Below are 27373 nucleotides of genomic sequence, written 5' to 3'. Positions count from 1 at the left end.
ACTTTTGAACCCTGTGTTCCTTCTACATGTTGCCTAAGACATTTGTCCCTCATGAATTCCAGAAATTCCATTCCCTTTACCTGCAGTTTCCGCTTTCCAATTTATACTGCTTTAGTTAAAATCTCCTATAATGATCATTCTTTTTGCCCTTGCCAAGCTTGGACACTTAAACATTTCATCACGTTTTATGCTCCTTGCTTATAGCAACACCCCACTAAATATCCTGTCCTGCCCACTTTACACTATATGCTCTTAAAACTATTAGTGCCATTGTCTCCCTCCAAATCCTCCACTTTGAGAGGACAAAAGTCATTACTTATCATAAGCAATAAGTAATACTCCACCACTGTGTTTGCCTTTCGATCCTGCCACAAAATGCTGTACCCTGCTACTTCTGTTCCCGTCAGTATATCTTCTGTTAGCCAGGGCCACGCCAACCCGAGGGTGCACCGCACCCAGGTGGCAACATTGATAGAGCGACATTTTATGTAGCTAATATTTTATGTAGAAAATAAGTAATACTCCACCACTGTGTTTGCCTTTCGATCCTGCCACAAAATGCTGTACCCTGCTACTTCTGTTCCCGTCAGTATATCTTCTGTTAGCCAGGGCCACGCCAACCCGAGGGTGCACCGCACCCAGGTGGCAACATTGATAGAGCGACATTTTATGTAGCTAATATCTAATTTGGATTATACAATACAGTATTAGGGACGGCCGATAAAACTTTGCACCTGGGTGGAAAATACCCTTGTCGTGCCCCTGCTGTTAGTCATGCCTCATTCATCCCAAAAATCTTTGGACAAGTTGAGGCTATCATCAGTTCATCTCCTTTCCACCAATTCATCTCCTTTATTCCAGAAAGTCCTAGCATTTGTATAAAGAAACGTCAACACGTTATCAATGTTTCTATACCTATCATTATTCCCTTCAGACTCCACTGAATTCTGCATTACACCATGTAGTCCCACTTCTCCAGTCACTATTCTCACAGGGGGCCAACCCTACTGCCATCTACTCTAACTGTTAAGACACATATATAATAAAATAAATAAAAATGATTACGTAATTTTAGCAGGAGACTTAAACACAAGAATTGGAAACACGAAAATTAATAATAATATAGGAATACATGGAGAACATACTCTAAACAGGAATGGTAAAAAATTGATTGACTTTGTAGTTTATAATAACCTAAAAATAATGAATTCCTTCTATAAACATAAAGACATACATAAATATACTTGGCCAGCAAGAGGATGGAAATCAATATTAGATTATTTTACATTAAATGAAAAGACATTAAAATTTTCACTAGATGTTAGAGTTCACAGAGGATATGAAATAAGCAGTGAACACTTCCTTGTTAAAATAAAATTAAGATTACCATCTAAATGGTTACAAGTAACAAGAACAGAAAGAAAATTTGAAACATTTGTTTATAAAACTAGACTATTGAATGCCACAAATGTACAATGGCTATATGAACAAAGAATTAACCCATATCTAGATAAAATGAAGAAATAGAAATAGAATGGCTTAATATAAAAACGATACTAAATGCAGCAGCAAATGAAAGCTTAGGAAAGACCAAAAAATTCAATAAAAGGGAAAAACTGAAGATCTGGGATGATACAATCAAAGAAATAATCAAAAAGAAAAAAGAATCCTATCACAAATGGTTAAGCAGTAAAAGATTAGAAGATGAAATAGAATATAAAAGAATAAGAGCCATAGCTAAAAGAGAAGTCAGAAAAAGACATAGAGAATCATGGAACAAATTTGTTTCTAATTTAGAACATGATTTTTTATAAAATAAGACCCAATGTATATAAGATTTTGAAACACTTAAATGCAGATACCAAAGAAAACATAAAATTAAACATGGAATTGAAATTGGAAGAATTTCTAAATTACTACACAGAATTGTGGACAGCCAAATATTTTAAAAAAGCCAACTGGCAAACAATTAACGAAAATGAAAAGGAAATAACTAAAGAAGAATTAGAAATCAGCCTGAAAGAAACAAGAAACGGAAAATAACCTGGAGAAGATAAGCTAGGTTCAGAACTATATAAATATGCAGGAACAAGATTCAAAGAAAGACTTATTATTTTTAAATAAAATTTATTCAACTGGTATCCCTCAAAAAAAGAATGGAAAAAAGCAATTATGATTCCTATCTTTAAAAAAGGTAATAAAGATGACCCTAAAAACTATAGAGGTATCAGTATACTAAATTCCTGTTACAAAATATATATCAGAATCTTAAATAGCAAACTAATGAAATATTCCGAAAACTTTATTTTAGAAGTACAGAATGAATTTAGAAAAGGACGATCATGTATAGATCCAGCCTTTTGTCTAAAATTAATAATAGAGAAAAGAAGAGAATACAATTTAGAAACACATTGCATTAATTGACTTTGAAAATGCATTTGACAAAGTTAAAAGAAACATATTATTTAACATATTAAAAGAAAGACAAATACCAAATAATATCCTAAAAGCTATCACAAGTATATATGAAAATAATCAAATACAAATAAGATTAAATCACGAGCTATCATATACGAGAGAGATAAACCAAGGGGTGTGACAGGGATGTCCCCTCTTAGCAACTCTTTTTAATATTTGCTTAAATGAAATAATATCTGAGGTGGTGCAAAGTGATATGAAAAAGCAAAAAAGTAAGGTTGGGAGAAGTATTTGTTCACTTGCAAATGGAGAGGTGAATATTATGAATGAAGTAAATGAGAGAGTGGAGGTAAAATACCTGACTCTCCCCCCGTTTCCCGAACAGGGAAACGGGGGGGGGGGGAGTCAGTGTGGACGGGGAGAAACTTTATGAAACATGCGGGTGCTGAATTCAGAGGTGAATATGTAAGCGGACAAACACAGATTGAGGAGATGGCCTGGGATGGGTGGAAAGAGTTGAGGTGTGAAAAAAGTTGTAGAATTGGTGGTAATATAAAGGAAGTGACTGGGGAAGGTATTGAAGAGTCGCATCGTAGGAGCGATGTTCTTAGGACTTGTAGAAGCAGTGATGATTTCTTATGTTTATTCACTAATGCTAGAAGTATTCGAAATAAGAGGAACGAAATTGTTGCTTTGCTCGAGTCTGTTCGCCCCAAAATTGTTGGTATAAGTGAGACGTGGTTAGATGACGATGACATCCTGACAGGAATAGAGATGAACGGATATGATATTTTTCGTGAAGATAGACAGGGAAGAAAGGGAGGAGGAGTACTGTTAACGGTAGCAGATGAGTTGTGCCCATCTAAGGTGGAATTGCAAGGTGCAGATAGTGGTCATGGTTTTGAGGCCATATGGTGTGAGGTAGAAGTATACAGGATGAAATATTTAGTTGGGTGTTGCTATAGACCTGGTAATATGCAGGGTAATGAGAAGGAAATGCATAGGCAAATTGGCTAGCAAGAAATGAGTTATCGTTATGGGAGACTTTAATTATGGTAATATAGACTTGGAAGCAAGAGGTTTTGAATTTTTGGAGTTTTTGAAAGATAATTACCTTAGGCAGCATGTAACAGAGGGTACACAAGGATCAAGAGTATTGGATTTGATCATCTCATCAGATGATGTTATTATAAATGAGGTGTCAAATCTTCCACCAGTTGGTGAGAGTGACCACGAGGTGATCACTTGCAGGGTGACCAGTCATTCGAGGACATCTGTTAGAAAAGGATATATGTGGAATTATAAGACTGGTAATTATGAAAAGTTCAGGAAACAGCTTGCGATAATAAATTGGAAAGAGGAACTAGATGGAAAGGATATCAATGCTGCTTGGGTCATACTCAAGAACTATTTGGTGGAGGCAATATCAGAATGTATTCCAAGGGTCAAGTGGGTAAATAGAGTGGGTGTAAAATGGATGAATCAAGAGATAAGGTATGCAATCTGGAAGAAGAAGGTATTATGGAAGAAACACAAAATGAGTATTTATAACAACCAGTTGCATGAGAAGTACAAAGAGCAGGCGAGGAAGGTGACTAGCTTGATAAGGGTAGCAAAAATGCAGTATGAGCAGCAGTTAGCTAAAGCAGCCAAAATAAATCCTAAGGAGTTTTTTCGATATGTCGCCAGTAGAAGAAAGAATGATTATGGTAGGATGGGATTGATTGGTGAAAACGGAGGAATGATAACCGCTACGGAGGATATAGTTGAAATATTTAGTGAGCAATTTCTAAAGGTATTTCATTCTTGTGAATGTGGCATCATGCAGAACTTGAAAGGAGGAGGAACTGTTAGTAAGTGAACAGGAGGTATATGAGGAATTGAATAGACCTGATGTAAATAAGGCTGTGGGACTTGATGCTATTTCACCATGTGTCTTGAGGGAATGTGCCAGAGAGCTAACAACAGCTTTTGTATATCTTTTCAACATGAGTCTCTCACTGGGTCAAGTTCCAAAAGAGTGGAAAGAGGGTAAAATTGTTCCAATTCATAAGGGAGGTGATAAGAGTAAGGCTTTGAATTATAGACAGTCTGTGTGTCTGGAGTTGTGGTCAAGGTATTAGAGAAGTTAGTTAGGAATAAAGTTCAGAATTGGGTTGACAACAGAAAAATACTCTTTGGCGGCCAGCATGGATTTACTAAAGGAAGATCGTGCTTTAGCAACCTGCTTACTTGTTATAATAAAGTGACAAATGCGTTGGATAAGGGTATTGCATATACAGGGGTATATTTAGATTTTGCAAAGGCGTTTGATAAATTGCCACATGATAAGCTGGTAATTAAATTGGAACGGATGGGGATGAACAGTAGATTGGTTGTCTGATAGGTATCAGTGAGTTGTCTATGGAGGAGTGATATCCCAGAAGAGGAAAGTCACTAGTGTTGCATACCTCAAGGGTCTGTTTTGGGTCCATTGCTTTAATTTGTATGTAAATGATATCTGGAGAGGTCTGAATGGTGATGTGCAGTTGTTTGCAGATGCAAAGTTGGGCAGAGCTATCAGGAGTAGCGTGGATGCAGTAGCTTTGCAAGAGGACTTGAATACACTGTCTGAATGGGTAAATAAGTGGGGATGTCAATTCAATGTTTCAAAGTGTAAGGTTTTGAAATTTGGGAAGCAGAGATGGGATGTAAAGTATACAATCGGTACGAATATCTTGGAAGAGGTAGAGGAAATGAGAGATCTGGGAGTGATTGTAGACAAGGACCTAAAATTTCGGGGACATGTTACTAAAATGGTGAAGACAACACAGCGGATAATGGGAATGATGTGGAGGACATTGACTTGTAGAAGTATGGATGTTATGGTTCCTTTGTATAAGGCTTTGATCAGGCCACATATGGATTACTGTGCACAAATCTGGTCACCTGGTTTTCAAAAAGATGAAATTGCGTTGGAAAAAGTTCAGAGGCGATTGACTAAGGTGGTTTCTGGTCTCTGGAATGTAGAGTATGAAGTCAGATTGACAAAATGCAATTTGCAGAAATTGGTGGATAGAAGGAGGAGGGGGGGGGTATGATTGAGACATATCCCCCCTCCTCTTAGTGGTTATTACCAGATTAACGTCTGGGAGGTTTTGCACAGAATGGGTGAGGATAGCAGGAGAACAAGAGGTCATTCCTGGAAGCTATATAAGGTGGGTATGAGCAAGGGAGTGAGGAGCAGGTTTTTTGCATGGAGAGTGGTGAGTGATTGGAATGCTTTGCCCGAGAGTGTGGTGTGTGCAAAGACAGTGAATATGTTTAAGGCACAGTATGATAAACTGTGTGTATAACAGTGGACCTCCCACGATGAGTCTTTGACTCCATGGAGGTTTTTATAATAATAATAATAATAATAAAATGGAATAAAAATTTACATCAAGGAATTAAACTTTCTCCTACAGTGAACTTAAACACTCTCTTTTTTGCCGACAACCAAATAATAATTACAAATTCTGAAGATAAAAGCCATTATAACCAAACATGGTTTCCCCCCCCCCCCCTCAAGCAACTTCATTTTTCAATAAGATTAAAAGTGGATCTTTTTCACCAGCTTGAACGTGAAAAATGAAAATGAAGCACTTCTGGTCTTATCAGAAAAGAAGGTTGATGTGAAGAACAAGTTCATGTTGTGTGTTTGATGCAATGTTGAGAGTGCAAATAACTGAGCTTGTTGCAGAAGGATATGCCATTCATGCAAACCTCTATGCTCAACAATTAAGGCAAGTGTTATCCAGTATCATTAACTTCAAGATGTTTCTTCAGCCAGATGACACAGTAGTTCGGATTCAAGGAAAAATTAGCATGCTGGAGAAGAATTTTTCCTCTTGCTCACCATACACTCCATGTGTTATGATTATCACATGCTCCATTTTGACCTTCACAATATCAAAATTCCAAAATTCCACTTTGATATGTATAGTCATCCATTAGTCTAGTTTTCATCTAAGATTATTCCCATAACTATGCTTAATCAAAACTGTAATCTTATTTTACAAAACTTTGATTTGAAATTTCCCTTAATTGAATAAAATAATAATAGTATAAACTTACTATCTAAAATATATTTTATGTTAACAGGAAAAACTAGAAGTTGATGTCAGTCTTCCACGAGATTATCCAGAAGCAGAACCAGAGGTGTATGCCCGATCCCCTAGCTTGACAAGGGACCAGCAGCACCAGCTAAACTCAGACATTAATGATTTCTTTTCAAAACAGGGAAAAGGAGAATTATGCATTGGTTCGCTAATTCAGTGGTTACAAGATAATGCACTACCTTACTTTGAAAAGTGTTCTGAAGAAACGAGCATTGGTTCTTCTCATCATTTATCTGATAACAATGATGACGGTACTGATTGCAGTGGTTTTATGAGGCTTTGGATATACAGTCATCACATTTTTAACAAAAGTAAACGAAGGGCCATTCTAGAACTAGGTAGTAGTCTTAATCTTACTGGATTTTGTCTTCCTGGAAAACCAGGATTTATTTGTGCTGAAGGTTTCGCTAATGATTGTAGTACATTTTGGAAGAGAGTAAAATATATGAGCTGGAAAAAGATTATTTTGAAAAAAACAGAAAATACACACACAAATGATACAAATATTGATTCCTTCAGAAAGTTTCATTCATTTGAAGAAATCAGTTTTCAACCCCGACAGGGCCCAGGACGTGAGTATCATATGGACATGGGACAATTTTTTCAGTTTTTGGATATTCATGAATGTGGTTATGTTTTTAAAGAATATTTTGGAATTGATGGTAGGACTGCAGAAACATCTCATTAATGTTGATAATCTTTTTGTGCAATATTTCTTCTCCTGAAAGATTTTAATAGTAGAAATATAGTATGTACATATGTATGTATGTAATATGAAACTATATGTAAGAATAGAAATACCGGTTTCTGTGTATATATTGTGTGCAATTTTATAATATAAATAATTTTTTGACATTTAAACTGCTATACTTCTCATTGTATAGGTTTGTAATTTTCGTGTTTCTAAAACATTCAATATGCTTCTTGCATTTGATAGTAAAAACTAAAAGAACAGTAAATATTATATTAAAAAAAAAAACTAAGTGTTTTAAGAAGGAAATACAAACAGTGCCTTGTCTAAATTGGATTATTTGTATTGCAGACATAAGGAGGAATGAAAATAGTATGGGAGATCATGCTTTGAAATTTTTTAAATTATAAAAGATCCAACCTTTGAAAATCATTGCTGTGATATCTCATTTGTGTTAATATTTAAAATATCTAAAAAAAATTATATATGACCAGCGAAACAGTTACTTTAATTAAAACACTGTATTGGAACTGCTAGCCTTTGAGACATTTTACGAACTTCTAGCTTTGCACATCTAGCAGATTGCATGCTCGTGAATCTATCATTACCCTACCAGTATATTCTTATAAAGAGGTGAGTTTGAGGGCTAAGTAAATTTTATTCTTGCACATAGTAGGTGGGAAATCATTTCCATATAAGATACTTAATTGTTAATAAGTGTGTGTAGTCTGTTAAAAAATGAGTTTTAATTATGAAAATATGTATATACAAGAATACCTTGTATAGCGCCATTTTGAACAATGCGGGTTTTGGTCTAACGCGGTTTTTATTATTACACTTGTCATTATTACACTAACATTGTCAAGACTGACCAGCGACTCCCGGATGCAGCAAGTCGAGAGTCACATTTATGCAGTAGTTATTCGATTGCTCTCATGTAGACACTTTCTTTCCCCGCGACATTTTATTATTTACGTTAATATTAGTATTTAATATTTTTTTATTATTTAAGTATGAGCGAAAAGAGACAAAACAAAGAAGACACTGTTGGAGTAACAAAAAAATGCAAGTGATTGACATTAGAGAAGAAACTTGAAATTATAAAATGTCACGAGAATGGCACTTCGTTTGCTAAAATAGCACATGAGAATTCAATGAATAAGTCATCTGTACGAACAATTATTCAGAGAAAAGAAAAGATTAAAAAACATGGAATGAGCACCACTTCTTATATGTCAAAAGTGATCACAAGAAATCGATCTTCTACAATGGAAAATATGGAACGCCTTCTAATGATCTGGATTGAAGATTGTAATCAGAAAAAGATTCCTTTGAGTCAAATGATAATCCAGGCAAAAGCAAAGTCTATATGAAAATAAAAGAAAATGAAGGAGGTACAACCAGTGAAACATTTATAGCAATTCACAGGTGGTGCTACAATTTCAAAAAGCATATGATAAATTTAGTTTAATCCTTTATCCAAGTGTGTGCAAACAAAGTTTGTGCCTGAAAGTATCTTCAGGACTGGGGTAAAGTGGTACAACACCAGGCAACTCCTTGCAAAGGTGGAGCAAGCCATCAACACTCCTATCTCAGTATCTCCCATAATGCAAAACACATCTCCTTGCAGATATGTATAATGTTATGCATTAAGGGAAGGGCCACTATCCAGACTAGTTTTGACCTTTATTGAGGTCTCTTCGGTGGGAGCTTGGCCCAAGTGGAGATACCAGGCAGAAGCATTAGCAAGGTCATCCCCCTTGCAAGGAGTTGCCCGGTGTTGTACCACTTTACCCCAGTCCTGAAGATACTTTCAGGCGCAAACTTTGTTTGCACACACTTGGATAAAGGATTAAACTAAATTTATCATAGTCTGACCAGGTGAAAAATGAACTTTCAACAAAAAGCATATGGGACTCCATAACGTAAGAATCCAAGGTGAAAGCGCAAGTGCTGACACTAAAACTGCAGAATTATTTCCCAATGAATTGAAGGAGCTTATTGAGAAGGAAGGCTACACAGATGATCAAATTTTTAACGCCGACGAGACTAGCTTGTTCTGGAAAAGAATGCCATCGCGCACATTTCTAGCAGAGAAGGAAAAAACACAAGCTGGGTATAAAGTGTCAAAAGACTGATTGACACTTTTTTCTAGGAGGTAATGCATCAGGTGATTTAAAGTTCAGGCCACTGTTAGTGTACAGAGTGGAAAACCCAAGAGCTCTTGAGGTCTTTACAAAGAACAATTTACCTGTTCATTGGCGTTCGAATAAAAAAACGTGGGTGACTCGTTCAATTTTCGAAGACTGGTTTAAAACTTGTTTTTGCCCCGAAGTTAAAAGCTATTGTAAAAAGAATGATATTCCTTTCAAAATTTTGCTTTTATTAGACAATGCACCAGGCCATCCAACTCTATTGACTGACTTAGATGAAAATGTCAACATTCGTTTTTTCTCTCAAAAACACATCAATTTCACAGCCGATGGATCAAGGTGTTATCTCCACTTTCGAGGCTTACATAGTTCGTCTTGCTATTAAAGCTGCAGCAGAAGATTCTTGGACTTTGAGTGAATTTTGGAAGAAATTTAACATAAAAGATGCCATTCAAAATATTTGAATCTTGGCAAGAGGTGACTCAAAGCAATGAGAGTCGTATGGCATAATATCTTGCCGCATTGTTCAAAGGACTTTGTTGCCTTTGCAACACCAAAAGAGGAAATCTCAACAGAAATTGTGCAGATGGGCAAAGATCTTGGTTTTACAAGTTTAGATTGTAACAATGTGAATGAATGTATTGATTCTCATTCAAATGATCTGGATGATGAAACCCTTTTGGAGTTGGAACTACAATGAGTCTATGAAGCAGAAGAAGATGAAGATGACCCCACTGATGTATTGGTTGAAGAATTTTCCTTTGCTGACCTTTCACGAAGCTTCTGACTTTCTCCTAAATGCCGACCCGAATTTGGAAAGAAGCATCAAAGTGAGACAAAGTCTCAATAATGCCATCAAATGCTACAGAGATCTAGTATTTGGAGAGATAAAGAAGACAAAGATGGTTCAATGAACACTAAAAGACTACTTTAGTAAAAAGTAAATTACTGTATTCTAAAATTGAAGCAATATTTGTTTTGTTTTCTACAACTTTTATATCAGTTTAAAAGAATTTGATTTGTTATTTAGTTAATAAAAATAAAAAAAAATTTAATTTTTAAACATTTTTATTATCCTAAATTTTTGTAATAAACAAATTAAATTGAAAACCTTTATAAATAAACCTCAAACAATGCGGTTTTGCATAGCGCGGATTACGGTGATTACTGTCACTGTAATTGCATTTCTTCTTAACCTGTTAGGAAATGTGCAATAAGAAACCATCATCTAATTGTTCAGTGCAAACTTACAGCCTCCTTTCCATTTTCTGGAATGGAAAAACTTTCATTCATATAAGCATGTACATATATCTCTGAAATTACAATCTGTACTCAATATCTTGCAACTCCATCTTCATGATAACATTTTCACAGAATACTACAATTCTGAGATGCCTGAATAGGTGAAACATCTGCTCTGCTTCAGATAAGTTATATGGGTTCAAATCCTGCTATGATGCAAGTATGGGTGTGATAAATTGTTTTCACTCCATGGTGTGACGCCATCATTAAAAGAATATCAATCATTTGTGGTAGGATTAAAATAAAAATCCTGCATTTTAGAGAGAGAGATAATTAAAATGCAAAAAAAAAAAAAAAAAAAAAATTTCCAGTTTATCAGTAAAGTCAAAAGTGATGTGGTGCGTTCCATAGTACTGTAGAGAATTAGAGCATAAAAAATATAAACCATCTAGCCTGCTGAAATCATGATCCACCATTAACTCATGAAAAGTTTTGCCTTTCTGCTTGGGAAATACCTTTAATCAGTGGTGAGCTATAAGGGGCTTGCCCGAGCCATTTGTTAAATTTTTCTCAAATTTGCAAGTCCCTTGTTCTTCTTGTTTACTTTTTTATTTAAAAAAAAAAAAACATAATTTTTTGAAATATATTAAGTGACAACCATCGGTAACCTAACAAAGTGATTTTATTAAATAAAATATTATATAGTTACTGTTACTACCATTTTACAAATAAGAATTCACTTTTGGTAATTGCATATAAATAAATAGGACTATAAAATAATGCCCCTTGATTGGTACCATTGATTATCACTTGAAGTATAAAAACAAAAGAGAAATATAATGTACTTCAATATTATTGTGTTTAGATAATATTTATTTATTCTTTATAGATTGTTTGTCATAAAAACTTCTATCGCAAACAAAAGAAATTTATTTTGTTTATAAAAAATGCAGACTATTTCATATGTGCGATTATTAAAGATTTTATTCTTATTATATTTTGATAGTTAAATAATGTGTTTCTTATGTAAGATAAATTAATACAGATGATTGTGTGCAAATATTTCATGAAATAATTGTTTAAAAATGATAGCCTTTACGGGTTGATTGTCCCCTCATACTTTTTGATTGCCATTTGCAAGCTGTATTAATAAACATTTTTGTGTGAAATACAGCTTTTTTTGCTCGACGATGCAAGTCCTTTGTTAAAATTTCCATAGCTTACCACTGCCTTTAATCCCATTGAAAACTGATCACTTTCCCTGCAGTTGACATATGAAGTATGAATGGGAAGTTTACATCTTTTATTAGTTCGACACATGAAAGAGCCTATAATATACTAGCCCTGTGAATAATAAACAAAAATACTCAACATGTATTAGTGGGAAAATATATGAAAATGTGTGTGTTTTTGTATTTTCCTCTCAATAGTAACCCTACCAGGAGATAATTTATTTCCTACATGCTTAATGTCATACAATGTATATATTATATGTAGCTTCTAAATACCTAATTAACATTTATATTTTTACATCTATATGTAAGGTATTTGCATGTTAACATTCTTATTTACATATTTTTATATTTAGATATTTTACACCATATAATCCAAACATTATGAGTGTTATATTAAATTACAATGATTGGAAGTTTATCCTATTGGCAAAATTAAATAATTTTGAAAATGCTTTTGGATAAGTCTCTGTTTTGACACTAGCCACTCATCTCCTGAAGTGATGATGATGTGTTGTATTAGGGGCATCCAGATAGTGTCCAGTAGCTGACATTCATAGAGTAAGTGATTGACAGTCTGTTGAAGGTATGGACAACAGATGAAAAATGACAATTCCAGAATATGGAATCTATTTAGATAATGTCTTAATTTTTCAGGTCCCATTAGTAGCATGGTTAAACCTGGAGAGGTGGCATGCATTTTCAGCCAGATTCTGCTTCTTTTATTTGGCAAGAATTCTTTTGTTGTTGATCCATTTTAGATGTTTTCCATTCATCTTCTCACAAGCTTAGGTTTATTTCTTCTGCCAGTTTTTTATAGCTGATAACTACGTTGAATAACTTATTTTTGTTGGTTTTTAGCTAGCTGATTGGCTTGTGTGTATGTGTGTGTGAGAGAGAGAGAAGCATAGTATTAAATTTGATTTTTAGATATCTCAGTTGTTTTCCTGTAATTCAACAGGAGATAGACATTTTGAACCAGGCTCTCGTCTCTGCTTTTAGGCTCCAAGATATCTGCTTCTGTATACAGGGGTGCTCAAAATGTTTTGGAATTTGTTTTCATATTGAATTTTAATATTTTATGTCTCATATCTATTTTTCTATACTAAATAAATGTGAAAAATTTATAAACATAAATATGAAACATTTATGCTTTTGTTTAAATGATTGTTATGGTGTTTAGAACAAATGGTTAAAATTATGTAATTTAGAAACTTGGACATGCAGAAAAGTTTAAACTTGGACATGCAGTTTCAACTACCTGCAGCTAAAGCATGTGTAAAACAAATAAAGAAGATCGTTTAACTTGTTTATAAAGGCTGTAAACTTAATTCTCCAAGTCCATCTCATTCTGGTTGGTCAGCAACACTTATGGAAAAAAACATTTTTGTGAAATATACACAAAAATAATGTTTCAACTCACTTTTTGATGAAAAGTGGGTAATTTTTAACATCTCCAAACATGCAAAATCAGTAGATGAACAGCACTCTCGGTGCTGATGAAAAAAACAGTTTGAGAAAAATGTCATGTTATGTGATTGATGAAATTCTCAGAGTTGTCCACTTTGAGCTGGTTCCAGAAGGAGTGCTATCAACACTGACCTCTCTTCTTGACTGAAGTAAGCATATGTTTTGTGTGAACACTGTGCGACATCTCTTGTTTGAAAGTGTGCATTGTAATGATTTTCAGTTGTTTTTACGAAGTGTTAATGTCAAAGTTCTGAAAACCATCTTAGTATTATGTGTGAGGACTTGCTTTTTTTTTTTAATGCCCACATCTTATAGAAAACTCAAGTGTTTTCTTATAACAACAACAATATCAGTTCAAAAAATCAATATCAACACAACAACAACAATATCAGTTCAAAAAAAATGTCGTGTTATGTGATTGATGAAATTCTCAGAGTTGTCCACTTTGAGCTGGGGAGAGAACAAAATGGAATCTGTGGAAGTTGTTAACTTTGTGTAGTTAAGAAAGGAGTAAGAGCTAGATTTTTCTCATAGAATCTTGAGTAAGTCGAACAGTTTGCCTGTTGAAGTAGTGAGGATATCTAGTGTGAATGAATTTAAGAGAAAGTGTTGACAGCTGGTATAAGTGATGTATGGCCTCCCTCAATGAGTTCTTGACTCTCTGTAGGTCGGTCTAATAATAATGTCTGTGTCTGTTACTACCTGCATTGTGGTTACTGCACTTGGAGAATGTTATTTACATGTATGTGTGTGTTTTCTATAGACAGTGAAAGCCAAGGATCCATCTGGTTGTCATGTAACCAAGATATCTAGGAAAGGGCACTGTTGTTGCTTTCTGTTTCTATAATGAATTCAACTTTGAGTTTTGACTGTTTAAGTGTGAAAGAAATGTCATGTTGTCCAAGCTATGTGGTCAAATAGCAAATGCATCATCTACATAAGCACAGCCAGATGGTATGTCTGGGAAAATGTTCATAAAATTGTTTGTAGGCAGGGAAGCAGAGTCTTTGCCTGTGCCCTCTATTTGCTTATAGGAATTTGCCTTGCTGAGCGAAACAGCCTGAGTTTGTTGTGAATTGGAACAGGGCTGAGATATTGGGAAGAATTCCACTTGTATTAGGTCAAAAGCTAGAATATTGATGAATAATGAGGTGGCAAACTGACCATTAAGTCATTGCTGTGGAGAGTGAAGCAGGATGAGTTCTTTATGTGTGAAGGAGTGTTGCTAGTAATCTGAGAGAGCACTTTGGCTAGTTTGTATATTGGTGAGTCTGTCATCAACAATTATACATAAAGGGACATTGTCTTTATGAATTTTTGGTAGCCCATATATCCACGGGGATCTGGATTTACAAGGTTTTAGTTTGTTAGCAGTTTCTATTGAAGTGACATTTTTTGAGTTTGTGAATGGTTCTGATCTGTGTGTTAGTGGGATCATTTTAACTGGTGGCAGGTAGACTTATTTTTTAGTAGGGTGGCTATTTTTTGAGTTGTAATCAGATTGGTTGAAAACCACTAATGCATTGCCCTTGTCTGCTTTCATGGGTCTGCATTTGGTTGAGAGCCACTAATGCATTGCCCTTATCTGCTTTTGTGATTATTATTATTTTGTTGTTGTTTTTAAGAATGCTTTGAATTCTTTGTTGGAGGGGGTTGCTTTTGGGAAGTTTTTGCCTTTGCCTAGTACATTGGCTGCTGACTAGCTTTATGTTATTAGCAACATTGGTGGAGAGGTTCTGGATCCCATGCTACTAGGTTCAGATGTGCTGATGTTTTTTTTATGGAATTCCTTGTCATCTGATGCATTGGAGACATCTAAGAGGATTAAGAGGTCTGCAGTCAGCATAACACTGAGCTTTTATTCTGGCCTGCTGATAGATTTGTCAGTAAATATGAAGCTCCTTACATTAGTGAAGTGTTTTCATTTTACATGAATGGGAATGATATTACTATCCCTACATTGTAGGAAAGCTTGTCTATTGAGTTATCTAAAAAGTTTAAGATTCAACACACTGATATTGTAGGGCCTAACATGCTAGTGAATCTCTGTGAATGATCATAATTTTGGTGTTTAAGTTATACATTGATTTATTAATTTTGTTGTTTCAGACCAGCATACTCAACCCCCAAGTATAAATATGAAAAACTTTTCCTGTAATCTCCTTCAACCCTCAAAAACTATCCTAATTTTATTAAATTCTGTTTAAAATTTGGCAGAATAAACAGTGTAGTGATTTTTGTTTTACCATCCTACATCCAATGACTGATTGATGAAAGCTTATTAACCATTTACTAAAGTAAAGAGCCAAAATTTATAATTTTTATAACTTTAAATTTATTTGCAAAGGATTTGAAATGATATGTTTTTCCCATAAAGGTTGGATTATTTTCATTGGCAAATGATAATTGATTCTTAGCTTAATAGAATAAAATGAAATTTAAATTATTTTTATAGTTATACATGCAAAAAGCAGGACCCCTCCAGGCAGATAAGGACTTATTCTCTTGGAGAGCACATATTGCCAAAATACCAGTCAAAAATTCACTGAAGATATGCTCGCAACACCCGCGGCTAGTCCATTCCATATACTCATCACACAAACTATGTAAAGAACTTTAACTTCACACACTTCCTAACCATGTTCTTATTTGCCTTTTGTTGATGACTGAATTCATCATTCAACAGGTCCTCAGAGTTCATGACTTGCCTAGTTCCTTGGTTTCCATAACCATAATATTTTCACAATAAGGTGGTTAGCTTATTCAGGAGGTAAAACCCTTCCACCTCTCAGACATAACTTACCTTAATTTGAAAAGCATTATATACTTCCACCGTTGTTTTTCTAGTATCTGTATGATTTTTTTCACCTAGGTATTTAGCAAGAGACCATATTATTATTATTATTATTAAAACAAGACCTCATGGAGTCAAAGACTCATCTAGGAGGTCCTTTTATCTCACACACATCTCATCATACCGGGTCTTAAACACATTCAAACTCCTTGCAGACACCACACTCTTAGGCAAGGCATTCACAACTCTGCACGAAAAAAACCTGCCTCTCACTCCCCTACTCACACCCTCTTTATACAGTTTCCAGGTATGACCTCTGGTTCTCCACTGATCTCCCACTATTCTATGTAGAACTTCTCCACCATTGATCCTATAACAACCCCTCACCAACTTGTAGGTCTCTATCATATCTCCCCTCTTCCTTCTCTCCACTAGACTCTGCAAATTACATCTTTTCGATCTTTCCTCATACTCGACATTCCAGAGGTCAGAAACTACCTTAGTCAGTCGCCTTTGGACCCTTTCCAACATCTCTTCATCCTTCTGAAAACCAGGTGACCAAATCTGGGCACAATAGTCCATGTGTGGCCTAATCAAAGCCTTATACAATGGAACAAGAATCTCCCTACTTCTACATGTCAGCGTCTTCCTCATCATTCCCAGAAGTCTTTGTGTTGTCTTCACAATTTTGGCGATGTGTCCCCTAAATTTTAGATCCTTATCCACTATCACCCCAGATCTCTTATTTCCTCTACTTCCAACAATATATTCTCACCAAGCATAAATTCTGCATCCCATCTTTGTTTTTCAAATTTTAAAACCTTACATTTTGCAACATTGAACTCGCATCCCCATTTGCTTGCCCAATCACTCAATTTATTCAAGTCTTCTTGCAAGGCCACAACATCTTCACTACTCTTTATGGTTCGTCCCAACTTTGCATCATCTGCAAACAACTGAATATCTCCATCCAAATCTTTGCCAATATCATTAATATACAAGTTAAATAGTAATGGCCCTAAAACAGATCCCTGAGGCACTCCACTAGTGACTTTCCTTTTCCTGGATATTGCACCCCCATACACAACTTGTTGATACCTATCAGATAGCCAGTCTCCAATCCAATGCACTAATCTAATATCCAACCCCATCTGCTCTAGTTTGACTGTCAACTTATCATGAGGTACTCTATCAAAAGCTTTTGCAAAATCCAAGTATATTACTGTGTATCCTTCTCCTCTGTCCAAGGAAGCAGTCACTTTATTGTAATAAGTAAGTAGATTACTAAAACACGACCTCCCTTTAGCAAATCCATGCTGTCCATCAAAGATTATACATTGTTGTCAACCCAACTCTGGATCCTAGTTCTCACAAGCTTCTCCAACAACTTAACCACAACACCTGACACACAGATAGGCCTATAGTTTGATGCTTGAGTTCGATCACCTCCTTTATGAAGTGGCACAATCATGCCCTCCTTCCACTCTTTAGGGACTTGACCAAGTGCAAGACTCGTATTAAAAAAATATGTCAAGGCAGGTGTCAACACTCTGGCACATTCCTTCAGAATACGCGGTGATATATTATCAAGTCCCACAGCCTTATTTACATCTAGTTTACTCAACTCCCCAAACATCTCTTGCTCACTTACAGTCAGTCTCTCCTCCTTAATCATCAACTGCTCTTAATCTCTCCATGAAGTCACATTCACAAGATTGAAAGATCTTTATGAACTGCTCATTAAGTATCTCCACCACACATTCTGCAACAGCTGTCTTTATACCATTTCCTCCAATCAATGTCATCCTTCCATAATCATTCTTTCTTTTGCTGGCTACATATCAAAAGAACTCCCTAGGATTCTTTTTAGCTTCATTAGCTAACTGCTGTTCATACCTCTCTTTAGCTACTCTCACCAACCAAGTCACTCTCCTTGCCTGGTCTTTGTAGAACTCATGAAATTGGTTACTTCCACTTCTCTTATGCTGCCTCCACAATGCTCTTTTTCTCTGTATTGCATGCTTAATCTCTTTATTCATCCATCTCACACCTAACTTATTTAACCTTCTCACCCGTGGTATACATTTAGACATTGCATCCACTAAATATTTTTTGAAAATCCCCCAAGCTGCATTGATCTCTTTTCCAGCTAACTCCTCATTCCATGCTACACCTGCAAGCTGTCTCCTGAGCTCTTCATAATCACCCCCCTTGTAGTTCCACATATACCCTTTTTTCACAGGGGTCCTTGCACTGCTGGCAACCACCCAAGTAATCACCTCATGGTCACTTTCACTAATTGGTGGATGATTTGATACCTCATTGATAATTACATCCTCCGATGAGATGACCAAATCCAAGACCCTTAATCCTCTTGTGCCCTCTGTTACATACTGTCTGAGGTAGTTATCCCTCAAAAACTCAAGAAACTCATTTTCTTTACTTCCAGTTGCTATCTCGTCATTCCATTATTATTATTATTAAACAAGACCTCATGGAGTCAAAGACTCATCTAGGAGGTCCTTTTATCTCACACACATCTCATCATACCGTGTCTTAAACACATTCAAACTCCTTGCAGACACCGCACTCTCAGGCAAGGCATTCCAATCACTCACAACGCTACACGAAAAAAACCTGCCTTTCACTCCCTCCCCTACTCACACCCTCTTTATACAGTTTCCAGGGATGACCTCTGGTTCTCTGCTGATCTCCCACTATTCTCTGTAGAACTTCTCCACCATTGATCCTATAACAACCCCTTACCAACTTGTAGGTCTCTATCATATCTCCCCTCTTCCTTCTCTCCACTAGAACTCTGCAAATTACATCTTTTCAATCTTTCCTCATACTCGACATTCCAGAAGCCAGAAACTACCTTAGTCAGTCGCCTTTGGACCCTTTCCAACATCTCTTCATCCTTCTGAAAACCAGGTGACCAAATCTGGGCACAATAGTCCATGTGTGGCCTAATCAAAGCCTTATACAATGGAACAAGAATCTCCCTACTTCTACACGTCAGTGTCCTCCGCATCATTCCCAGAAGTCTTTGTGTTGTCTTCACAATTTTGGCGATGTGTCCCCTAAATTTTAGATCCTTATCCACTATCACCCCAGATCTCTTATTTCCTCTACTTCCAACAATATATTCTCACCAAGCATTAATTCTGCATCCCATCTTTGTTTTCCAAATTTTAAAACCTTACATTTTGCAACATTGAACTCACATCCCCATTTGCTTGCCCAATCACTCAATTTATTCAAGTCTTTTTGCAAGGCCACAACATCTTCACTACTCTTTATGCTTCGTCCCAACTTTGCATCATCTGCAAACATCTGAATATCTCCATCCAAATCTTTGCCAATATCATTAATATACAAGTTAAATAGTAATGGACCTAAAACAGACCCCCGAGGCACTCCACTAGTGACTTTCCTTTTCCTGGATATTGCACCCCCATACACAATTTGTTGATACCTATCAGATAGCTAGTCTCCAATCTAATGCACTAATCTAATATCCAACCCCATCTGCTCTAGTTTGACTGTCAACGTATCATGAGGTACTCTATCAAAAGCTTTTGCGAAATCCAAGTATATTACTGTGTATCCTCCTCTGTCCAAGGAAGCAGTCACTTTATTGTAATAAGTAAGTAGATTACTAAAACATGACCTCCCTTTAGCAAATCAATGCTGTCCATCAAAGATTATACCATTGTTGTCAACCCAACTCTGGATCCTAGTTCTCACAAGCTTCTCCAACAACTTAACCACAACACCTGACACACAGATAGGCCTATAGTTTGATGCTTGAGTTCGATCACCTCCTTTATGAAGTGGCACAATCTTGCCCTCCTTCCACTCCTTAGGAACTTGACCAAGTGCAAGACTCGTATTAAAAAAATATGTCAAGGCAGGTGTCAACACTCTGGCACATTCCTTCAGAATACGCGGTGATATATTATCAAGTCCCACAGCCTTATTTACATCTAGTTTACTCAACTCCCCAAACACCTCTTGCTCACTTACAGTCAGTCTCTCCTCCTTAATCATCAACTGCTCTTAATCTCTCCATGAAGTCACATTCACAAGATTGAAAGATCTTTATGAACTGCTCATTAAGTATCTCCACCACACATTCTGCAACAGCTGTCTTTATACCATTTCTTCCAATCAATGTCATCCTTCCATAATCATTCTTTCTTTTGCTTGCTACATATTGAAAGAACTCCTTAGGATTCTTTTTGGCTTCATTAGCTAACTGCTGTTCATACCTCTCTTTAGCTACTCTCACCAACCCTCCCAGACTTTTCACACACATCTTGAGTAAATATTACTAGCATTAGTTCTGACTCTGAATACTGAAAACATCCATTGTGAAATTTGATAAGGCTTATTAGAAAAATATTTTTGTTATAACTTAATTTACAAAAGATTATTTGTTGAACATAGTATCTATTTTTGAGTGAGATGGAAAAAGAAGAAGAAACATATTGAACTTGAATTTCTATAATGTTTTATTAGTAGTGAAATTAAATATGTGGTGATACACATTCTGACAGGACTGACTAGGTTGAATAATGCATTAGGAAATAATGGTAGACAAGGTGTTCAAAGGAAACCAAATTGCATAAAAGGAAATAAATTGTTGAGAAAAGGTTATTGATTAAAAGGGGCGAATACTGGTCTTGAAATTGATGCTTGCTCTTATCATTCAGGGAGTGAGAGGTGTGATTGAAGTCTAATTAGTGGAATAATGAATTACTGACCATTTAAAACTATATGTTTAGAAATTTATGTACATTTAATCATACAAATACAACATTTATTTTACTAACGATATTCTATCTTTTTCAGTTTAGCTACTTGAATAAAAATTCTACCCTACGGTTCTTCTTTATGAACTAGTCAATAACATCGGCATAAAAAGTTGGTTGTAACTTAATTTTCCCAAGCAACACACACACACTTGGAAAGGTTGGCTGAAGCTCACTGGCTAGAGCTACGTTGACTGCATATGACCTGTGTTTAAGCAACAGAGTGAGACGACGTGAAGGGAGCGGAAATGACTATGCGCGTGCATGAAATCACAGCTCTGCAGCGAGGACCTGGAAGCTCCGACAACCAAGCAAGCCAAGGTAGCTTTGACTAGAACAAGCAAGCATCGGCCTTCAATACACAATGCAAAGCTCAATTATTGCTGCTCAAGCTTAAGACGTCTTCTGTTTATAAAAATAAAAGCCTAAATGGAATGCTTATAAATGCATGTATTTATTAACAAATAAATATTATTTCTTTCTCAATTAATGGAGCTTGTGCAGCAAGCATGGAGAATTTGCCCCTGTTGATTAACAGATTCTATGAAAGAAACAATTTGTACAGGTTAATAATTATTCAAATAAGGAGAGTGACAAGTTAGCTTTGGATGTTGAAGGAAATACAGATGTGGTACTGCTTCTGAATTAAAATCAAAGTAAATAACAATCTCTGTGTAATATAAGTCATTATAAACATATTACATGATCTGTATAAATACTGTATGTAGCTGATGTGTGCAGTTTATATAAAATAGTCTTAAACTGTGAAACTCCTAGAGATTTTTAATGATATTTATTTTTATATAATCTTTAAATAAAGTTATTTACCAAAACTATTGCTCACTTCTTTTCATAATATAAACATCGTAACCTATGGCATTGTTGTATCCATGAAAAGCTGATGGATAATGCAGCAGTGATATATATACAGGGTGTTCGGGATAAATTTGACAGTTTCGTAAGGAAAAAGAAAATCTTCTTTGTATCTATTAAATTTAATGAATTGACAAAAAAACATTACAGGCAGAGTTAATTACAATACTATCAACAAGATTTACTCAAAATAACCACCATTAGCATCGATCACAGCTTCAATTCTGCTTCGGAACCTCGAACAAGCTGATGCTACAGTCTCCCTGGGAAGGGCCGCAAAAACTGTTTTAATTTTATCCATTAACTGGGCTTTTGTATTACTGGAAGTGCGATTGGTGTCTTTTTCAACTGCGCCCCATACAAAATAATCCATGGGGTTAAGGTCTGGGGAGTTTGGAGGCCAAACATTTGGACTGGTGAAGTCGTAGAAATTTTCAGACAACCATTTTTGACTTTTCCCAGAGGTGTGGCAAGGGGCCGAATCCTGCTGCCATACATACGGCCTACCATTGGCTACCCTTGTTATCCAGGGCTTGACTACAGTTAGCAACTCCACGAACAAAGCCCGAATTCCAATGCGAGGGTTCTTCAACACCTGTTCCTGCAGATTTGCGAGGAATTCTGCTGTACAAACGCAATCAGATCGTCTGCTAGGGATCTTTCTTCTTGCTACATCCTCGTAGTCACCATTGCAAGTCTCTAGTTCATGCCTGATTATTTTTACTGTATTCAGGGAGCATTGGGCAGCAGTCGTAATATCCTTATTTTGATGGCGGGCACGAATCATCATGATACAAGTTATTCTCTTCCATGATTCAGGTGGGTTCCAGCTATCCATCCTTTCTGACATCTTGTATATGAATGAAGAAGGGTCCAAACTTTTAAATGAAGAGAAGTGTGTGTTAATACATGTAACTTACGGAAAAATATAATTAATTATAAATATGTCAAATTTATCCCGAACACCCTGTATATATAGTCAAATCATGTTTAACATACCTTTGGTATGATGTCATAATTTTACATATTTACATACCATGTGAGTGAGTATTAAATGCAGTTCAGTTCAAAATATTTAATGGATTATGAGTATTATAACACATTTCTCCACCCTGAATGCCAACAGTGCCTGTTGTGCCACACCTTAAATTCATTCATGGTCCTCATATTCACAGCAGACACTAGCAATGCATTCCAATTTTCTATAGCTTTCTATGCAAAAGAACCTATTCACGTTGCTTATCACAACTGTATAGTGTAAACGAGTTTATAACATTTTTGTGGGTGGGATTGACAATAAATCAGTATCTCATTCTAATTTTAAAAAACATTGCAATCTGGAAAGTGCCTTAGAGTAATAACATATCTTGTTCATAGCAGTTCTTTTCCCTGTTTACCATGTTGCAGTTGACTTTCTTGCACTCTAGTTTCAAAGCTTACATTTCTGAATTTTCATATCATTGCAAGAAATCATATCAAATTGCACGAGACTACTATATATATATATAGTAGTCTCGTGCAATTTGATCAGACATTGATCTTAATCCCCCCCAATGCATTTGCCAGGTACAAATCTTTACTCTGAATTTTACAGAATAAAAAAAAAAAGTGCCTTTTATTTCCAAATGGGAGTTAGAAGATTTAGCCCAAACTAACTTTTTTTTTTTGAATCATCAAAAAAAGTTAGTATGGCCTTGCTGTTTAGCAATAACTAGCTGTTTTTTTTTTTTAAAGGAGAATATGGCAGACAACTAGTGCCATCTTCTGGTCTCTTTCATGGATGGAATTCAATATCCCGTTGAGTCCATAACTACCTTTGCATTCTGTAATTACCAACCTGTCCTGATTTTTGAGTTGCATGCAATGTGAAACTACATTCAGCCTTGCATGATCATTCTCTCACACATTTGTCACAGAGGTACGTGGATGCATACTCCTTTTCATTCTTTCCCAATGCCTCATTTTCCTGATACTGTGCTTCCATCCTCTCAGTGAACAAAGCTTTTCCTAACATCCAATTCCAATACAATCTAAATTCTCTCCAAACATCTACAAGCTATATACCATTCATGCTGCATAATCTTTCATGTGTAATCTTGTTCTTCTGAGGAGCTTCAGTAGCTCAGTCTGTATTGAAGATTGATGTCCTTTGGTTGGAAGAAACATGGGTTTAAATCTTGTAGGATAAGGGCTTTTATCCTAGACAAGCTCAGGTAGTAGGATTTTTTTTTCTTCTAGAAATTTGGGATTTTCATTAACAGATAGAATACACTGGCCTTATAGCTTTATTTGCTTCTACCATATATGCAAAATAACAGCCCTCTTGAATTCATTCCTATCATATCTTGGCAGCAGCTCAGAATCGCTCTTCTGTACTTTCAGTAACTCATATCTTCTTTTAGTAACATCAGTAAATTAAAGATACCAAGAAATTATATACTTGGTTTAATCCATTATCCAAGTGTAAGCAAACAAAGTTTGCTCCTGAAGTATCTTTCAGGACTGGGACAACTCATGGCAAAGGTTGTATAACTTCTCATCACTTGCCATAGCGCAAAACACATCTCCTTGCAGACATTATGGGAAGGGTCACTACCGAGACCACTTTCGACCTTTGAGGTCTCATCAGTGGGAGCCAGAGATGAGATACCATGGCAGAAGTAATGCAGAAGTCACATTTTCCTATATGAGTTGCCAAAAGGTGTCATACCTTATTATTAAAACACTCTGGATTAGAGATAGATATTTAAAAGTTTTTCACTTGGTTTTATTTTAAATTATAGATATCAAGAAATTATATACTTGGTTTAATCCATTATCCAAGTAAGCAAACACAGTTTGTGCCTGAAGTATCTTTCAGGACTGGGGCAACTCGTGGCAAAGGTGGTATAACTTTTCATTACTTGCCTTAGTATCCCATAATGCAAAGCACATCTCCTTGTGGACATGTATAATACTATCTATTTCTAATCCAGAGTATTGTAATAATAAGGTGTGACACCTTTTGGCAACTCATATAGGAAAATATGACCTGCATTACTTTAACCTTGGAATCTCACCTCTGGGTCTGGCTCCCACTGATGAGACCTCAATAAAGATCAAAACTGATAGTGACCCTTCCCATAATGCATAGTATTATGCATGTCCGCAAGGAGATATGCTTTGCATTATGAGATACTAAGGCAAGTGGTGAGAAGTTATACCACCTTTGCCACGAGTTGTCCCAGTCCTGAAAGATACTTAAGGCACAAACTTTGTTTGCTTACACTTGGATAATGGATTAAACCAAGTATATAATTTCTTGGTATCTTTAATTTATATAACCAAGTGAAAATCTTTCAACAAACATCAGTAAAATGGTGTAGTATAAGGCTGCAAAAAAAAAAGTTAAGCATATGTGATCTGATATCTTTACCTAAAAAACGAATGAATAGAGAATACTATTCTATATATTAGAACATATTATATTCTAATATATTATATTAGAATATACATTTTATATTAGAATACTAATATAAAATGTGAGAATATATGTTTTCAAGAATGGACCAGAAATTTCTTGATAATTTGAGGTGTTTATGAAAATTATCAAATTTCAGATATATTTTTAAAGACGCCTAAACTCTGAACATGCAATTAATTTCTTGCAGTGTTTTTTTAGTAACTGATTGCTCACTGATAGGTATTTCAGTAAAACTTCATTATATAACAGAATCAACTGTATAACTGTTTACATCTTTATGAAATAATACCAATCCGTTGTCAAACATAAAACATAGCAATTTAACATAGTGGATAGTGATAGTCTCATTAATATTCCTTGTTACCAAATTCTAAAAATGCATGGCCACTAAATTCATATCTGCCAATGTATAATGCATATGGATAAATATAATCACAGGACAAGAGGGACACATTGATGGTGATAGCAAAGAAAGGTATTGGAAGAGATTTGGTGAGGGGAATAATGAGATGAATGGGGGAGGGGGGTGTAAAGAAATCAAGCCCTTTCTGCATATAGGATTACATTGCATCTTCAATAATAAGTAAGTAGACATTATGGAAATCACACAATCAAAATAATATGTATAACTGAGTAACAAATGGTTTATTTTTCAGAACTGTGATAATAATTCACATAAAGATATTTCTCATTAACAGGCATATGTGAATTAAAATTTATTTTTAAATGGATCACCTCCTATAAACTTGAAAGCTGGTTTGAGGAGTTTCTGGAGCTCCATATATGCCTGTGATGATGTGAAAGAAGCAAAACGTATAACACATCCACATGGAGTTGAATCAAATAGATCATTATAAAATGGACTAGCAACAAATATATCTCGATTAGGTATTTGCGCAAAGCTATTTCTTGCATTCAGATCTTTAAGAATGTTCTGGACAAGCTCAATAATGTGGGGACCAATGATAATGCACATACCTGTGACATTATAGATTCCCATGGCATCTTTCTTAGAAAGTATGGGAGTATCTTTCAAATGCACTGCCTCTCGAAGTGCCAACTCATTGTTTATGTACACTGTGACTTTACTTTTAAGACTAGTAAATTTCCATCTTTCATCACTCTCATACCTTCCAGAGGTGTACCAATCTAAAAATATCATGCTACTGTTTTTAACTAAGTATATTTCCTGAGTTTGAACATACACTGCATCTTTAAAACACACAACTGGGTCAGGCAAAACAAAGAGCAAGCTTCCCTCAGAAATGGTCCACTTTAGGATTTGTGAACATTCCTGACCCTTTTGACACTTGTATATTTTTGTATATGACTGAGATGTCCAAAGTATGCAACAGTTCTCTTTGATAATAATTTCTATAACTATACTATCACCTTCAATCATGCCACCACCAAAACAAATAGGATAGATCCACTTACAATAGCCATTTCCTACGTGTTCAGGTATCATAATTTTCAATGGATAGTTATATATGCAAGTGGTGGCTTCAGAATGAGCAAATGGCCATTTTATTCCTGATGCATTATGGAATCGTCCATGTTTAGATGGAATTGCTTCTATTATCAGCTGGCCATATGCTTTTCTTGAATCATGCAACTTTTCAGACATTTTAATTCTATCAAATTTTCAATTTATATTGTTAAAAAAGATATTTTAAAACGAAAATAAACATTGTTGCCATAAAAGATGTTCTCTCTCCCGCCCATACGATGTTCTTATTTCACTGTGCTCCGGCTCGCACCCAATGTCTAAGCCTTTCCACGAGAATTACGATAATCCACGGAGATTCCATCGCACGTAAGGCCCGCCATTACGGTAAAATGAAGTTGAAGCTATCAAGACAACTGAATCGTAAAGTCTTGATAAAGTTAAAAAAATAAATTAAACTTTACCAATGCGACTAATTGGTCATCGCACACACATAGTAACACAGAATCACCAAACTGCTAGACATGAATAAAATAAACCGTTACGTCAAACATGCCATCACACTGTACTGTAATAAAACATGTACCCTTTTTTAAACAGTTTAACGAACTTTGATCGCTATTATAGCTACTAT

General features: G+C 35.6%; 2 protein-coding genes across 8 annotated transcripts in view; one reads left to right on the top strand and one right to left on the bottom strand.

Annotated features, from left to right (window-relative positions):
• The window catches only part of LOC150094008 (RWD domain-containing protein 2A), a 217076-nt gene extending 195349 nt beyond the window's left edge, over nt 1–21727 (top strand). For 6 of the 7 annotated variants that reach the window (XM_090412853.1, XM_090412850.1, XM_090412846.1 and 3 more), the window contains one exon: nt 6541–7418. In XM_090412853.1, the coding sequence (XP_090268979.1) occupies nt 6541–7245 (705 nt within the window). In that variant the 3' untranslated portion in view covers nt 7246–7418. Of the gene's footprint in view, nt 1–6540; nt 7419–20996 lie in introns of those variants that run through there. The other variant, XM_090412852.1, reaches the window with a different exon arrangement.
• Nucleotides 21728–25916: 4189 nt separating this feature from the next.
• LOC150094007 (uncharacterized) lies at nt 25917–26931 on the bottom strand. Its single transcript, XM_090412634.1, has one exon. It carries the CDS (start codon nt 26917–26919, stop codon nt 26002–26004), a length of 918 nt encoding a protein of 305 aa, XP_090268760.1. The 5' UTR covers nt 26920–26931; the 3' UTR covers nt 25917–26001.
• Between the last annotated feature and the right edge of the window lie 442 nt (nt 26932–27373).

The sequence above is a fragment of the Typopeltis vanoorti genome, chromosome 23 (genome assembly GCF_054136105.1).
Source record: "Typopeltis vanoorti isolate ZY-2024b chromosome 23, IOZ_Tvanoo_1.0, whole genome shotgun sequence".
Taxonomy (NCBI): Eukaryota; Metazoa; Arthropoda; class Arachnida; order Uropygi; family Thelyphonidae; genus Typopeltis; species Typopeltis vanoorti.
Note: the sequence above shows the minus strand (reverse complement) of the source record. Positions and strands in the feature narration are given on the sequence as shown.

What these genes read in the sequence shown, in the direction of transcription:
- LOC150094007 (XM_090412634.1), bottom strand. Translation starts at nt 26,919, where the DNA reads ATGTCTGAAAAGTTGCATGATTCAAGAAAAGCATATGGCCAGCTGATA.